This window comes from Mirounga leonina, unplaced genomic scaffold (assembly GCF_011800145.1).
Source record: "Mirounga leonina isolate KUSES-001 unplaced genomic scaffold, KU_Mleo_1.0 Mir_168, whole genome shotgun sequence".
Classification (NCBI taxonomy): Eukaryota; Metazoa; Chordata; class Mammalia; order Carnivora; family Phocidae; genus Mirounga; species Mirounga leonina.
Genome location: NW_023270426.1, coordinates 74709110 through 74727176, shown reverse-complemented (window position 1 = coordinate 74727176; position 18067 = coordinate 74709110). Strand labels below are relative to the sequence as shown.

At 35.2% G+C, this 18067-nt stretch overlaps 1 protein-coding gene across 4 annotated transcripts in view; it reads left to right on the top strand.

The window, feature by feature from the left end:
- The window catches only part of FBXL17 (F-box and leucine rich repeat protein 17), a 514999-nt gene that overhangs the window by 20565 nt on the left and 476367 nt on the right, over positions 1-18067 (top strand). For all 4 annotated transcript variants that reach the window (XR_004681048.1, XM_035015017.1, XM_035015016.1 and 1 more), the window contains exons 2-3: positions 946-1068; positions 4268-4525. Coding sequence is in view for 3 of the 4 variants with exons in the window: in XM_035015017.1 (XP_034870908.1) it covers positions 946-1068; positions 4268-4525 (381 nt within the window). In the remaining variant the exon portion in view is untranslated. The remainder of the gene's footprint in view (positions 1-945; positions 1069-4267; positions 4526-18067) is intronic.

Sequence of the window (18067 nt, the reverse complement as noted above, 5' to 3'; positions counted from 1 at the left end):
GGTATTTTGTAGGATGTCCCATAGTTAGCATATATGATATTTTTCTCAGGATTTGATTGGGGTCATGAATTTCTGGAAGAAATACCATAGAGGTAAAATGTCTCTTATGATTTATTTTCATTATTCTTTTAAAAAATTATATAAAAGTTCACCAGGCTCCAAGGTCAAAACTGTAAAACTATATACCTTTTTTTTTTTTTAAAGATTTTATTTATTTATTTGACAGAGAGAACAAGTAGGCAGAGAGGCAGGCAGAGGGAGAGGGAGAAGCAGGCTCCCCGCTGAGCAGGGAGCCTGATGCAGGGCTCGATCCCAGGACTCTGGGATCATGACCTGAGCCGAAGGCAGCCGCTTAACCGACCGAGCCACCCAGGCACCCCTATATACCTTTAAAGTAGTTTCACTTTCATCATTTTTCCCTTCCCCTAAAGGTAAGCATTTTTATTAATTTTTGGTTTCTCCTTCCCATCATTTTTTTTTTTAAATATTGGTAAACTCTGTTCCCTCTGCTTCCCCACTCCATCTTTTTACATGAAAGGTGATATTAGCACATGTTCTTAGCTTTCATACTGTACTTCCTCTTTAGGGTACTCCTTAACAATGACTTTTCTAATAATGGCCCTTGTATTCAAGATGGTTTTCTGTTTTAAAAGTTAATTTTTTGGGGGGCTCCTGGGTGGCTCAGTCATTGAGCGTCTGCCTTCAGCTCCAGTTATGATCCCAGGGTCCTGGAATCGAGCCCCGCGTCGGGCTCCCTGCTCTGCGGGGAGCCTGCTTCTCCCTCTCCCACTCCCCTTGCTTGTGTTCCTCTCTCTCTGTGTCTCTCTCTGTCAAATAAATAAATAAAATCTTTAAAAAAAAGTTAATTTTTTCTAACTAATAGAACCTTTTCCTGTGCCTTTAAAGTGTTTAGCACATATTATATGGTTCCTTTTTTATTTACAGATATTTTCCAATTTATCCCTGGATGAGCGTTGCCTTTCTGCCTCATTGGTTTGCAAGTACTGGCGTGACCTTTGTTTAGATTTCCAGTTTTGGAAGCAGCTGGATCTTAGTAGTCGTCAGCAGGTATGGAATCTAATTCTAAGAAACACTCACTTTGACCTACTCAAAAAATATCTTTATTCCTCTTCAGAAATCACTTCTTTCATGTTATAGTTTTTAAGATAGTTCAAGTGGATTATAATTTATAATTCCACGCTTTAGTAATTTTTTGTGTGTGAATTATGTTAAGCTAGGTTCTTGTGGTAAAGAAGGTATTTTTTAATGTGGATTGGTAATTTTGGGTTGCTTCTTAATCTTTGTCTAAGTCCTCTTCATCTTCTCCCTTTTTTCATTACCTTCAAAGAAAGTTACTAAACTTTTTGCCTTTTTTGGGGGGGGTTGTATCATTAATATTAGTTTAATAGAAAACGATGGCAAATGTTTATATAGTACTACTGATATGCTATATACTGTTCTGTGGGCTTTACACATAATAAAGCATTTGATCCTTCTAACAATGTCATGAGTCGATACAATTATTATTCCTTTTAATATATTATTGCACTATTGATAGTATTCCTATGCTGTTGTTATAGGTGAATAGTATAAATATACAGTTGTTATAGTTGAAGAAATAGAAGCAAAATGGGTTAAGATACCTTGTTTTAATTTTCCAGTCCTCCCTATTGCCTGGCTTCCTAGTGTGTTTATATGGTGGCATAGATTAGGAAAAAAGGTAGAGTTAGTAGTATTTATTGCAAACAATTTGTTGGAATTGTTGGATTCTTCTTTTAGACCTGGTTGTTAGTACTTGGCATTGGAAATACATAAAATTATCTAATAAGAATAGAATTTTATTGGAGTACTGAACCTGCTCTAAATTCTTCCATGATATTTTTAGGTAGTGGTGTGCTGGTACATGCTGAACAACTAGCTGTGTATTATAGTATTTGCTAGTTTCTGTGGTGCAAATTCTCCCACCATGGCCAATTTCAGGCTACCAATGTGATACCACTGAATGCAGGGATGTCACTGATTTGGAAAGAGGTATACATTACAGGCTCTTGTAAGTTCGTATAAGCCAACTTCAGCACACCACTGGTAGTTTGTGTGTGTGTGTGTGTGTATGTGTGTGTGTGTAACTCATACACTTTAAACAAAATAAGCGAATTCCTGAGCATTTGTATGTAAGTTTCCTTTTTGTTTTTCTGCCTCGTTGGTTAGAAGTTGAAATAATTACAGAGTTAGTAATTTCCCTGCCTGGGTCCATGAAATTTGTGTCTAGGAATGGTGAGTATTTAGTTAGTTGTTGCTGGTCGAGTGGAAAGAAGTAATGTGAAATAATACATTGGCTCTTTACTTCATTAGTCTTGGATATCTGAGCTATTTGTTTTAAACTCAGACTAAGAATAGCTTTTCACCCCTACTGGTAGTTAGGTCTGGAGATGGAAAAAAAAGAAAATAAAAGGAGAGGTATGTCATAATTTTAGCTTTGAAGGTAACTGTCTGCATTTTTTTTTGCTTTTTCCAACAAGCATAAAGGTAGTTGCAGCCTTGGCTCTTACTCTTAGTGCTCCTGAACACTCCAGTTCTTTCCTTCTTCTGTTCTAAATTTCGTCATGTGCATTTTCTTTCACCATTATTTGTACTCAAGGGACTTGAATAATATTAACTTTGTTTTCTTTTTTCTTTTTATTTTTTTGTTAACGTTTACTTGATGCACAATGTTACGTTAGTTTCAGGTGTACAACATAGTGCTTAGACAATTCTGTATGTTCTGCTGCGCTCATCACCATACAGTGCTGTTGCCACACCATTGACTATATTCCCAGTACTGTACCTTTCATCCCTGTGATTTATTCATTCCATGATTGGGTAGGGAATATGTAGAGGTTGATTTTTTAAAAATTATGTTTAAAATTCAGATGGCCATGTGAGTTTTTAACCACATGAATTTTAAGGTTACTTATATTTAAATATGTTTTGAGTTTTCTGATAAGAGCTATTTGATAATGGACATTTGTATGTAATCTTTCGTGTGCTGATAAACAAAATGATATATTTTCTAAGCTATGAATTTGTTATATGAGGTAGTATTCTGAAATAAGTAGTAAAACAATTAAAATTTATATTTTGTGGTAGGTATCATCTAATTTGATTAGGTATAATAAGTTACGATTCATATAGCATGATGACTGATACACTATTTGCTGGGCTAAAAATAGAGAACAGAACATTTAAAATCTCAATACAGTTTTGTTTATGTGGATTTTTTGGTGAGTTTGAAGTTAAAGTAACTTTCCTAATAAGGATAGATCTTTAGGCTTCTAATGAAAACTAACACATAAGTTCTTGCTTGGTGTTTTTTGACAGCACTTCTGACACCAAATGTGTGGAGTTTTTTTCATTCTAACAAATTCTCTGATAACACCTGGGTGTCCAACAATTCAGTTCAATTCTGAAACTAACTCCTGGGGTTAGTGCAAAGCCTCTCAGGTTATTGGCTTAGTCCCGTAAGCCTGTCTCCACTTCATAGGCCAGTCACAAGTCCCAGGAGTCACCTGTACTTCTCACTGACCAGCTCTTAATTCAGGAGTTCCCTTGACCCTTTCCTCAGGTTTGATAATTTGCCAGAATGACTTACAGAACTCAGGAAAATACTTACGTTTACTGGTTTATTGTAAAGGATACAACTTAAGACTGGCCAGATGGAAAAGATGCATAGGACAAGATAAGTGGAGGAGAAGATGTGGCACTTCTGTTCAGTCTGTGGGCATGTCACCCTCCCAGCACTTTAAGGTGTTCACCAACCCAGAAGCTCATCAAATCTCAATGTTTAAGAGTTTTTATAACCCAGTCTCTACCTCTCCTACCCTCCTAGGAAGTCAGGGTTTGGGGTTGAAAGTTGCCACCCTCTAATCACATGCTCTTTGGTCTTTCTGGTGACTAGACCCCATCCTGAAGCTATCGGGGAGCCTCAACTTAAGTTATTTCATTAGTATAAACTCCTGTGTGGTCAAAAGGGGCTTGTTATGAATAAGAAAAGACACTCCTCTTAATCAGGAAATTCCAAGAGTTTTAGGAACTCTGTTCCAGGAACTGCAAGAAAGACCAAGTATGTATTTTATATTATACCACAGTCCTTGTTATGTTTAATATTAAATAAGGTTTTCTTTTGATTGTGCTATTATATTATTTATTAGGGAAAATTTAATAAAAGAAAGGAAAGTAAGTTTCCTACTTGTAACAAAAGTTTAAATTTATTGCTTTTTTTCTCTCATAGGTCACTGATGAATTATTGGAAAAAATTGCATCAAGAAGTCAGAATATAATTGAAATCAACATTTCTGATTGTCGCAGTATGTCTGATACTGGCGTATGTGTTTTAGCATTTAAGTGTCCTGGACTTCTTAGGTATACAGCCTACAGGTGTAAACAGCTTTCTGACACTTCTATTATTGCGGTTGCCTCTCATTGTCCTTTACTTCAGAAAGTTCATGTAGGCAACCAGGACAAACTTACTGATGAAGGACTCAAACAGGTAAATTTTAGCATCTGTAAAATGGTTTTACTCTGATTAACTCAAAACGTTTGCCTGAAGCTACACTTTAAAAGATTATTATGTTAAAAATAATGCACAGAGACTAAAATAAGCCATCTTTTTTTTTTTTTTGTACCCATGAATGTTTGTTTTAGTGAACTAGAATGTCATGGTTATAATTGGTAAGTTAACTTTGTTGTGTTTTGTAGTGAGTGCCTGAACTTCTGTGACAAGCCATTTATTAATTCTTTTGTTACTTAAATTTTATACCAAATTTTGCTTTAGATACCAGTAGTGTGCAGTTTGGGTCAGCATGAGATTGTAAAAATTAACTTTTAATTCCCCTTTTATGTTACTAGAAGATACACTTATGTGCTTTAAAATGTATGTTTTAAGGCATAAATGGAAGTCCAAATTAAAGAGTATAAAATGAAGTAAAAGGTGGTCATTACCTATATTTAAAAAAATACTTGTATTGAAAATACTGTTATATGTATTTTTTTCTTTGATACACTTGCTTTGGAAATAGCGTTTAAGATTTCTTGTCTCAGAGTGGATTATTCATTCAGTGAATATTGAATGGATTCCAGTGCCAGGCCCTGAATTTGTGAATATTTAGTTATGTTCCCACTATTGTACTAGGCCCTTACTGTATTTTAACATTTAACCCTTGAAATAACTTTGTGAAATAGTTGGTATTAAACTCATTTTATAAAGGAAGAAATTAAGGCTTGGAGAGGTTAACTTGCCTAATGTTTAGCAAATGATGGAGTTGGGATATAAAGCCTGGATTCTTCAAAATCTCTTCCATCTTTAAACTTTTCCACTCCAGTAGACCTACTCTAAAAGACCTTGAATAAAGGGGCCATGCACATTTGCATGGCCATGCACATTTGCCATTCTACCTACCGTTCCTTTGGCAAAAATTTTTGGAAGAAAGAATTAATAATTTCATTCAAGAACTTTGTTAGGATTAATGTTTAAATTCAGAATTGGGGTGCAGTTCTGACATTTCCCAATGAAAGTAGAATATTAGTAAAGGCCTAGATTTAAATCTGATCTGCAATGAACTTAGAAATAAATTGAAGAGCCCTAAATTTAAACACTACGTATGAATTAATTGGAAGCTCAGTATTAGATGAAATTTGAGAATATTCTGTCCTAAAAAGTACTGGGTGTGTCAGTCCAATTTATATATTAAGAATGCTAAAATGTATATGGGAGCCTGTTCTGTCTGTAAAGGGAAATTGTGCAGTAACATTGTTACTTGTTTTAATATTTGTCCTGATCCATTTCTTTTATATGTAGGATTACTCACTAGCAGCATGAAGTTCTTTTTTTTTTTTTTTTAAGATTTTATTTATTTATTTGAGAGAGAGAGAGCACACCATGAGCAGGGGAGGAGCAGAGGGAGAGGGAGAAGCAGATTCCCCACTGAGCAGGGAGCCCTATGCCGGGGCTTAATCCCAGGACCCTGAGAACATGACCTGAGCTGAAGGCAGACACTTAACCGACTGAGCCACCCAGGTGCCCTGTACTATGAGGTTCTTAAATGTATTAGAACAAAATAATCTTTAATGGGGAAATTATAAATTTTATTGACATGGTACGATTTTTTTATGGTAGAAATGTCCCAGCAAATTATACTTCACAGTGAAACATTTTTAAAGGTCTGTGTATTTATTAAGAAATGGACTAAATCTGTTGTATATTTAAATATGATATAATATGAATAGGTAACAGTTGAGCAGAATGTTAAGGGTGTTCCTATAAGAATAAGATCCATAGTTATGGTTGAAATAAAGGGAAAATAAAAAGTCCTTTAAGGAGCTAGACTTAAATATGCCAGTCAAGTATCATGAATTTATCTTATCTTTACAACTTTGAGATTAATTATGTTAAATCTTCCCTAGGATGTAAGGTATTTTGAAACCCATTAATTTATGATAAATTAGATGTTTGCTTCAGATTTTCATGGTTTCTGAATTATAAATTAGTTATATATGAGGTAATCTGATAAAAGTAGTAAAACAGTCTAAATCTTTTTCATCCATAAGTAACTTTCTTAAGTAATTAAATTATGTTAAGTAATTACATAGGAACTTCATTGCAGTATATTTTCCTATACATAATACTTTCCTATGCTCAATGTATTATGTACTATAGCAGGGTGTGTCCTATTTTAGCTTCTTTTTTCTGATAGAATAGTGTTGTGGTATAGTAGAAAGAGAATGGCCTTCATATATACATAAAATAGAATAAAAGTTTAGTGAAGCAATACATAGCATTATATGCAGTATACATTAATATTTTCTGTTCTATACTATTATGTTATATAAATGTTGGCTTGACCCACTCAGTAAATTTATTTCATGTCCTATTGATGTTTGATGAGGTGTGCTGTGGAATATGCTATAGTTTTAGTGAACTAACAATTTAGAAATATTATATAATGTTTCACAGACCTAGAATGGAACTGTTCATGAATGATGGATTTTCATGGGATTATTTTTTCTTTTTTTACTCAAACATAGCATTTGATTGAATGGTTGATCCTTCAGCTAAAGTTGCAGGGTTTTGGGTTTTTTTTCCCCCTCTTCTGTTAGTAAAAACTGACAAATGTTTTAGAATGGTATACATGTATTGATGATAACGTCTTTATATTTCCATCATAATAGTTATAATTTTAATTGACTTTAGCAAATACATGAAATGTATTTTTGAGTTCTATATGTTTTTAAAAGTAGTTACATAAAGTATTTCAATTTGGAGTTCTAATGGATCTAAATTTTAGTATTTTAAATATTGCATTCTACTTAACAATGTTTCTCAAACTTAGGTGAAACACCTAAATATCAGACTGTTCTTAGCTGAACAATATGTTCTTTGTGAAATACCACCTTGAAATCTTGATATTTTTATTTCCATAAAAATATTTCTTTGAGAGAGAGAGCATGAGAAGTGGGAGGGGTCAGAGGGAGAAGCAGACTCCCCACTGAGTGGGGACCTGACACGGGGCTCGATCCCGGTACTCCAGTATCATGACCTAAGCCGAAGGAAGACTCCTAACCAACTGAGCCACCTAGGTGCCCCAAGAGTCTCATTTTAGATACAGACAGAATGAGGTTGAAAGTAAAAGGATGGAAAAAGATATTCCATTCAAATGCTAAAAACCAAAGAGAGCTGGAGTAGCCATATTATCAGAAAAAAATCAATTTTAAGTCAAAAAAGTTTGTTATATATTGATGCAGGCTTCAATTCCTCAGGAAGATGGAACAATTATAAGCATATATGTACTTAACAACAGAGTGTAATATATGAAGCAAAAATGGAAAGATTTGAAGGGAGTGATAGGTAGTAGTTCTCCATTAATAATTGGAGACTTTAATACTGCATTTCAGTGATGAATAGAACAACCAGACTGAAGATCAACAAAGAAATAGAGGACGTGAACAATGCTCTAAACCAATTATACCTAAAACAGACATATTAATACACTGTACAACAGAATATATATCCTTTTCAAGGGCACATGGAACATTTTTTTTTTTAAAGATTTTATTTATTTATTTGACAGAGAGATACACAGCAAGAGAGGGAACACAAGCAGGAGGTGTGGGAGAAGGAGAAGCAGGCTCTCTGCAGGCTCCCTGCAGAGCAGGGAGCCTGATGTGGGGCTCGATCCCAGGACCCTGGGATCTTAACCTGAGCTGAAGGCAGATGCTTAACAACTGAGCCACCCATGTGCCCCAAGGGCACATGGAACATTTTCAAGATTAGACCATATTTGGACCACAAAACAAGTGTTAATAAGTTCAAAAACATTAAAATCATGCAAGTGTCTTCTGTGATCACAAGGAAACAAATCTAGAAATCAGTAACAAAAGGAAAACTCAAAAATATGTAAATATGTGGAAATTAAACAACATACTCTTACACAATCAGTGGGTCATAGAGGAAATCATAAGAGAAATTGGAAAATACCTTGAAGTGAATGAAAATTAAGATGCAATATACCAAAAGTTATGAGATGCAGCAAAAGCAGTGCTCAGAGGCAAATGCATGGCTGTGAAAGCTTACATTACAAAGGAAGAAAAATCTAAGATAACCGAGAAAACTTTTAAAGGAAGAAAAATCTGAAATTAGTAACCTAAATGCATACCTGAAGGAACTTGAAAAAGAAGAGCAAACTAAACCCAAAGTTAGCAGAAGGAAGGTAATAATGATCAGAGCAGAGATAAATGAAGTAGGAAAAGGAACAACTATAGAGAAAATGGGTGAGACCACAACTAGTTTTTCTGAAAATATTAACAAAAATGACAAACCTTTAAGTAGTCTAAGAAAAAAAGAGGGAAGACTCAACTTACTAAATCAGAAATTTAAGCATGAACATTACCACCAACTTTATAGAAATAAAAAGGGTTCTAGAAAATGATGAGCAATTACACACCAACAAACTGGAGAGCCTAGATGAAATGGGCAGATTCCTAGAAATACACAAATTACAAAAACCAACCCAAGAAGAAGTAAAAAATCTGAATAGACTTCTAACAAGTAAAGGAGATTGAACCAGTAATACAAATCCTCCCAACAAAGAAAAGACAGAGACCAGATGGCTTCTCTGGTGGATTTGCTGAATCATGTAAAGAGTTAATACCATTCCTCCTTAAACTTCCAAAATGTTTGAGGCAGCAGTACTTCCTAACTCCTATGAGGACAGTATAACCCTGATTCTGAAGCCAGACAAGGAACTACCAGAAAAGACAACTACAGACCAATATCCTTAATGAGTATAAATGCAAAAATTCTCAACAAAATAGCAAACAGAAGCCAGCAGCATATTGAAAGTGATTTATTCCTTGATTGCAAATGTGGCTCAGCATATAAAAATTGATCAATCTAATATACCACATTACTAGAGTGGAGGAAGAAAAATATAATCCTCTTAATTGGTATAGAAAATGCATTTGGTGATTCCAGTACCTTTCCATGATAGAATCACTCAATAAACTAGGAATAGAAGGATACTTCCTCAACATAAGAAAGCCCATTTATGACAAAATTTGGTTAATACCATACTCAATGGTGAATGATTGAAAATTTCCCCTAAGTTCAGGAACAAAACCAGGATGCCCATTTTGGAAATTCCAGCCGGAGTAATTGGGCAAGAAAAAGAAATGAAAGGCATTAAAATTGGAAAAGAAGTAAGACTATCTCAGTCTGCAGATGACATGGTTTTATACAGCATACCTCAGAGATACTGCAGGTTCGGTTCTAGACCACTGCAGTAAAGTCAATATTGCCATAAAGCAAGTCAAATGAATTTGATTTCCCAGTGCATATAAAAGTTAAGCTTACACTAAATTGTAGTCTGCTAAGTGTGCAATACATTATGTCTAAAATAATAATGCACATACCTTAATTAAAAGCTACTTTATTATTGGAAAGTGCTAACCATCATCTGAGCTTTCAGGGAGTCATAATCTTTTTGCTGGTGGTTTTGCCTTGGTGTTGCTGGCACTGATCAGGGTGGTGGCTGCTTAAGTTTGGGGTGGCTGTGGCAGTTCCTTAAAATAAGACAGTAGTGAAGTTTGCTGCATCAGTTGCTTTTTCCTTCATGAATGATTTCTCTGTAGCATGCAGTGCTGTTTGATAGCATTTTACCCACGGTAGAAATTCTTTCAAAATTGGAGTCAATCCTCTAAAACCCCACTGCTACTTTATTAGCTAAGTTTATATAATATTCTAAAACTTTTGCTGTCATTTCAACAACCTTTACAGCATCTTCACCAGGAGTAGATTCCATCTTAAGACTTTCTTTGCTTATCCATAAGAAGCAACTCTTCATCTGTTAATGTTTTATCATGAGATTGTAGCAATTCTCTCACATCTTCAGGCTCCACTTCACATTCTAAAGAAAGTATAAGTGTATATCTTTATGACCTTGAATTTGGTCATGATTTCTTAAATATGACACCAAAAGGACAGGCAACAATGTAAAAAACATAAACTGGACTTGATTAAAATTAAAAACTTGTGTTTCGATGAATATTCTCAGAGAGTGAACAGACAACCCACAAAATGAAAATATTTGTAAATCGTATATCTGAAAAGGGTTTAATATCTAGAATATCTAAAGGACTATTACAGCTCAAGATCAACAAAACCTCTCCCAAGAACTCAATTGTAAAGTGGGCAAAATACTTGAATTGAATATACTTTTATCCAAAGAAGACATACAAATGGCTAAGAAGCACATGAAAAGATACTCAACATCATTAGTCATGAGAGAATTGCAAATCAAAACCACAATGAGTTGCCACTTTACACCTTCTCTGATATAAATAAGCCCAAACGAACCAAAAAAACCCAGAAAATAACAAAGTGTTGCTTTGGATATGGAGGAATTGGAACTTTGTACATTGCTGGTGGGAATGTAAAATGGGGCACCTGTGTGGAAAACATTACACAAAAGATTACAGAATTACCATATGACTCAGCAATTCTACCCTAAATATATACCCCACATAATTGAAAACAGTGACTGAAATAGGTACTTATTTATATTAATTTTCATAGCAACATTATTCATAATAGTCAAGGTGTGGAAGCAACCCAAGTGGCCATTAAGAGATGAGTGAGTAAACAAAATATATGTATATGTGTAATGGAATATTATTTAGCCATATAATGGAACGAAATGCTGATACAGGTTACCACATGAATGAACCTTGAAAACATATGCAAAGTTAAATAGGCTAGACATAAAGAACAAACATAGTATGATTCTACTTATATAAAATATCTAAAATAGACAAATTCATAGAGATGTAACATAAATAGAGGTTTTCAGGGGTTGGGGGAATTAGGGAATGGGGAGTTGCTTAATGGGTAGAGAGTTTGGGGTGATGATAAAGTTTTGGAAATAGATATGGTGATGGTTGCATAACACTGTGAGTGTAATTAATGTCGCTGAATTAAATACCTAAATATGAGTAAAATGGCAATTTTTATGTTCTATATATTTTACCACAAAGGAGAAAAAGAAATATGTGCTTCTAGGTTCTAGATTTGTATAAGATAAAGGAAAATGTCAGTCTCATCTAATCTATCTTTACATATCCCAGTGATGTTCAGTCAATTAGGGAATGTATTGAGCATCTACTTTGTGTCAGGCACTATTCATATATTCTACCTATATTTTCATATGTTTAATTCCTTTTGTGATTCACATCCACTCTATGAGATAGGTATTAATCCTTTTTTATAGATGAGGAAGCAGTTAGAGAGAGATTATAAGTAACTTATCTGAGGTGAAGTAGTAAGTGATAGGACTGACACTCCTATCCAGGGGTGTCTAGAGTTCATACTAAATCTACTTAGTTCTTCCCTCCACTTTTCAGATGACATGGCACATGTTTTATCCCTATAATGATAATTGATGTTTATTAGACTGAAAAACTAGAGATCTTGAAAAGCCTTTTTTTATCAAAATGTGTTTAGTTAAAGGATATTTTAAGTATTCTCTTTCTAAATTAGCATCACAAGTAAATATATGTTGGTTGCTTTTTGTATATGCTACACAGTTGAGTCTTCACAACAGCACTGAGATGGTATTTCAAGGTGAAAAATGGAATCTCTTGTAAGTTAAGGAACTTGTCCAAGTTCATATAGCTGGGAAGGTACGGAGCCAATATTCTCTTTCAATTCTGCTTGATCTCTGAATCATATCATGTGGTATCATATCTAGGATTTTATGCTGGGATGTCCAATTCTAGAGAGTCCAATGACTAGAGAGTATTTTTCATCTATAACTAGAAATGTAGAGCCTTTATTATAAGGCCAAGAGGCTTTTTTGTCCTGGAAATTCATCTTTATAGCATTTCTGAAACATTCCCTTTACATGGACCCTAATGAAGAGTTTTCTAATAGCTTCCTTCTTTATCCATTAATAATAATTAATAATGATACATAACATTTATTAAGCACTTTTATATGTCTTACAGTATGCTACTTAGCATTTCTATGTGCACTGTCATTTTTTAATCTTCTCAACAACTCTGTGAGTATAGGTAGGCATTGTTATAATTCAGTATAAGCCTGATGGGCCTGAGAATAGAAATGTGTATCATAAACATTTTCATTAAAAAACTATATAAATGTCATTCATTAGTGAGTCTTTTGATATATGGTTAAGGCCTTTTTCTAGAGTTAGAGATGGAAAGAGTTTGGAAACTTTTTTTTCCTTAAACTATAACAATGATGTGGCCTCTGTGATTTTTAGTTGTTTTTTCATTGAAATGGTACAGGAACTTAAAACTACTAATGAAGAAATATGAGTGCAGCTTTGTTCAGAATGTGATTTTTCCAGTATAGATCTTCTTCAGCTTACCATGGGATTACATTCAATGAATCCATCATAAATTGAAAATCCCCGAAGTCAAAAATGCATTTAGATTTTTTTTAGAGGAGAGGGAAGGGCAAAGGGAGAAGGGAGAGAGAGAATATTTTTATTTTTTTAAAGATTTTTTTTTTTAAGTTATTTGAGAGAGAGAGCAAAGTGAGTGAGAGAACATGAGTTGGGGGGGAGGGGCAGAGGGAGAGGGAGAAGCAGACTCCCTGCTGAGCAGGCAGCCTGATGCGGGGGGCCCCTGGACCCTGAGATCATGACCTGAGCCAAAGGGAGATGCTGAACCCACTGAGCCACCCAGGTACCCAGGGAGAGAGAGAATTGTAAGCAGGCTCCATGCCCAGTATGGAACCAGGTGCTGGGACTGGATCTCTCGACCCTGAGATCATACCCAAACTGAAATAAGAGTCTGATGCCTAACCAACTGAGCCACCCAGGTGCCTCCAAAAATGTATTTAATACACCCACCCTACCTAACATCATAGCCTAGCTGACCTTAAACTTGCTCAGAGAACCCTTACATTAGCTTACAGCTGGGCAAAAAACGTGTAACACAAAGTTTATCTTGTAATAAAGTATTGAATATCTCATGTAATTTATTGAATATTGTATGAAAGTGAAAAACAGAATGGCTGTATGGATTAGAATGATTTTAAGTGCACTGGTTGTTTACTGTTGTGATTACATGGCTGACTGGGAACTGCAGTTCCCTGCTGCTGCCCAGCGTCAAGAGAGAGTATCTTACTGCATATTGCCAGGCTGGAAAAAGGTCAAAGTTCAGAATTCGAAGTAAGGCTGAATGTGTATTGCTTTCGCACCATCTTAAAGTAAAGAAATCATAAGTCAAACCATCCTAAGTTGGGGACCATATGGTTGTCTTACCCAAAACTAATTCAACAGCAGCTTTTTATGGCTTGCTTTCATTGAATGCAAAACATTCAACCTAGTTTTTATAGCAACAGCTTTCTTTTTCCTTCTCATTGAGTCAGTTTATTTATTTCTTAATGTAATTATGTTATAAAAATTACAATCAGAAAAAACAGGTTTGGGAACAAACATCCCTGCTTCTTGGTAGTTTCTTTCCTCACTTTTATTGACACTTGCTATTTCAGTGTGTTGATAACATTTACCATTTTAACCATTTTTAAGCATACAATTCAGTGGCATTAAGTACATTTACAATGTTGTGTAACTATCACCAATATCTATTTCTAGATCTTTTTCATTATTCCAAAGAGTAATTCTATACCAATTAAACAATTACTTTGTATCCTCCTTTCTTTCTCCCTCATCTCCCAGTAAGCTATTTTGAGTTCTCTTTTTATGAATTCTATGCCTGTTCTAGCTATCCCATATAAGTGGAATCATACTATATTAATTATTTTGTGTCTGGCTTATTTCACTTGACATGTTTTCAAGGTTCATGTATGTTGTAGCATATAACAGTTTCATTCCTTTCCATGGCTGACTAATATTCCATTGTATGTATAAACTACATTTTTTTCTATTCATCTGTTGATAGACACTTAATAGCTTTCTGTGTTTTTAAAGTTAAATTGGAAAAGTTTTGTTCACAATATTTTCCTAGTTGAAACATAAGTGACAGAGGCTTTTGGGGAATTAGTGCTAACATAGCATTTTTGTTGGTTTTCTAAAAAATAAAATATCTTTTCAGTGTAATAGAGTAATGAAGTGATTAGTCCATATATGTTAAAATATATTATTCCATATATGAATTTTCATTTACTTTGAATTTTAATTATACACCGTGCCAATACAATGAAAAAAACTAGTATTGGTACATATTTTGGGAACTACGTGGCATATTTTCATTGTATTGAATGGAATTTTTTTTAAATAAAGCAAAGGTGAATGATATAAATGTAGGGAAAAGATTCAAATTTGAGTCCTTAAAGTGGGTCAGATGAGTGGCATTTTGAAAAATTTGCATTGCTTTCTTCCATATCTCATTGTCTGTGCTACTGTACTACAAATGATGAAACTAATGAATCAAATTATAAAATTGACATTTTTATGATTTTTATAAATATGAACAGTTAGCCTAGTTGGGTGAAGTTGCTAGAAGATATGGATTGAATTTTATTCACTGTTCTCATTTGCGTGTGTATAATAATTACAGTGGTGACAGTTGGGAGTGGAAAGTAGAAGGAATAACTTTGCTTTTCTATCAAAGGCAGCATATTTTAAAAATACTTTCTTAATAATGGTTTTGAGCAACTTTCATGTTGACATTGGAAAACCTAATCTTATTTTTATCCCATAACACTGTTGTTTCAGTTGTCTAGATCCATTGTCCATTGACATGGATTGTTGTTGATTTTTCAGTTTGTTAAGATTTTGTTTTATTATAAAAATAACCTGGTGATAACAGATAGCTTCTTTTTTTTTTTTTTAAGATTTATTTATTTTAGAGAGCGTGAGAGATAGTGAGCAAGTGGGGGGGAGGGGCAGACAGAGAGGGGGAGAAAGAATCTCAAACAGACTCCCCGCTGAGTGTGGAGCTCTATGTGGGGCTCGATCTCACAACCCTGAGATCATGACCTGAGCCGAAACCAAGAGTTGGCTGCTTAACTGACTGATCTACCCAGGCACCCCACAGATGGCTTCTTAAAACAGATTCTCTTTTATAAATTCTCAAGGGTAGTGTGCAATATTTTAATTAAAATTTGAAATGGCTGGGAAAGTCATCTCCCAACATTTTATAGAAAAATTCGAAAAAAAGCTTTGGATGTGTTTGAGCAAATTTGTGAATAATCTTGAATGATTATTATAAAGAAGAAGAGAATGAATCAAGAACAATCCATTTTCTATTTATTTACTTCAGTTCATTTGTAGTTCTGATTGCTGTCACATGTGAAAATGAACTATGGCTTAATGGGTGGATGGAGTAGATTCTTTTAAGTGATGGAGTGACCACCGGCACCCTTTTCATTAAACACTTTCTTTCAGGGTGGGTGCCTTTGACACATTATATTTCTTCCTGAGTTATAGAGGGGTCTTCTATCACTATTCATCTGACTTTTACCTTTTATAGGTACCCAGATACTGAACTGATGTTGGTAAAAATTCAGAACTTCTTAAATGATATACTTGGGTTCTATGTCTTAGGTCCATAAGACCATTTACTTGGGTGAAGAGTGAGAGTTAGGACTATACCTGGTATGAATGCCAGATACAAGTAGCAATGAAGGGCAGGCTGGTGAGAATGGAGAGGTGTGGTTGGAGCTAAAATTCCACAAGGTTGATAATCTCCATTACCTGGAAGGGCCCACAAGCAGCAGTTTCCCAGTACCCAACCAAGGTAAGTGGTGATATTCATCTAGTCAATATCAACCAGATAGGTATTTTTATCTGATGATGAGTAGTTAACATTTCAGAGTGTTCTTTGGTAAGGTAGAAAGTAATATGGAGATAATTTTGAGGTGTTTGTAGATCCTTTAGGTACTGATTTTTGCTGAGATAAGAATTAATGAGGGTAAACTATTTACTTGATACAGAAGGAGATGGATTATAATTTAGGGTTTTCTACGTTGGCACTGGTTCCTGTGGGGGTTTCTTCTAGTGGATTTCTGCTCTGGTAAGTTGTTTTTCTGTGTCCACCTTTTTGTCCCTCCAATTTCGGGGACAGAGGTTTTCTTTGTAACCTCACTTCTCTAAGAAGAGTTGTTGATTTTTCAGTTTGTTAAGCTTTTTACTGGTTGTTAGTATGGAGTGGTGACTTCTAAGTTCCTCACATGCTAGACTGGAAACTGCAGGTTGATTTTTTTTTTTTTAGGCATTACTATTGTATGATGATCTTGATCTTATTTATACTCAGTTTTATGCTTTCATATGGTATATTTGTGGAAAGTCCAAGGTCTTTAACTTGAATAATCTAGAATAGTCCTTTACTGGAGCTTGGTTCTTACTCCATAGTACCACCTTTTTGGTACCTCATCTGGTAGCCAGGACTCTCCATCTTGGTAGGGCCAGAGCTTCAATGTCTCTAGCACAGTCTTTCTGAATAGAGAATTCCATACCTAGAAGAGTTATATACCCTTTCTATGGTTTTTAGGTAGAGGACTGATTGAACTAAATTTAGGGCATGCTGACAGGGATATGCATATAAGGCTTGGTTGATGCCCTCTGAATGTTTTCCTATGGACAATGGACAAGACAGTTGCAGCATTGAGAGATCTGAACAACATTAGCAAAACTGGGGAACATACTGGATAAAATGACTGATTCTCCAATGACTGTATAGTTGGAACCCTAGGACATTTATAGTTGGGGTAATGTGATTAGTTCAGATAGGCACTCATGGAAATGCAGTCTTGTCTCTCATGCCCAGTGATGATGTCTAGAATAGAACATCAGTTTCTGCAGTGAGAATAAATGACAGTAATTATTCCCTGAGACACTCTTTTCTGATAAGTTTCTGGGGCTCTCCTACTGCTAATGTCTGTTGAAGCCATCCACATCGTTCTTATTTGTGTATGGCTACCCATGTAGCCCCTACTTATATGGAAAGTCATTTGTTTGTGTATAAGTCCATCAAAGACACTTGTTAAGGTCAAAATACCAGGTAATTAGCTTAAAACGTTCTTGTAGGCTGCAGCAGTGTGACTTACATGTGTTAACATGAGACTCTGCCAACCTGTCTACACAAACTAATGTCTAAGACCCTACCAGATACTTATTCACTCCTTTTTTTTTTTTAAGGTTTTATTTATTTAAGAGAGAGAAAGCTTGAGCGCATGAGCCGGGGGGGGGGGGGGGGGGAGGGGCAAAGGGAGAAGCAGACTCCCTGCTGAGCAGGGAGCCCAATGTGGGGCTTGATCCCAGGACCCTGAGAGCATGACCTGAGCCAAAGGCAGACGCTTAACTGACTGAGCCACCCAGGCACTCCTCATTCACTCCTTCTGTGTAGATTCTGTTGTATATTTCAGTGATCCTGGTTGGTGCTCTAAGTGTTGAGGCCTCTTTACTTCCTAGGATCTGAACAGATTAAAAGGAAAAAGGAATAGAGATAGAGGAAAAATATCAAATCAACTTTATTACTCAGAAAGTCTAGATTGGAGAATACTGCTTAGAAATAGAGTTAAATGGGCTTGTTAACTCCAGAGTTTGAC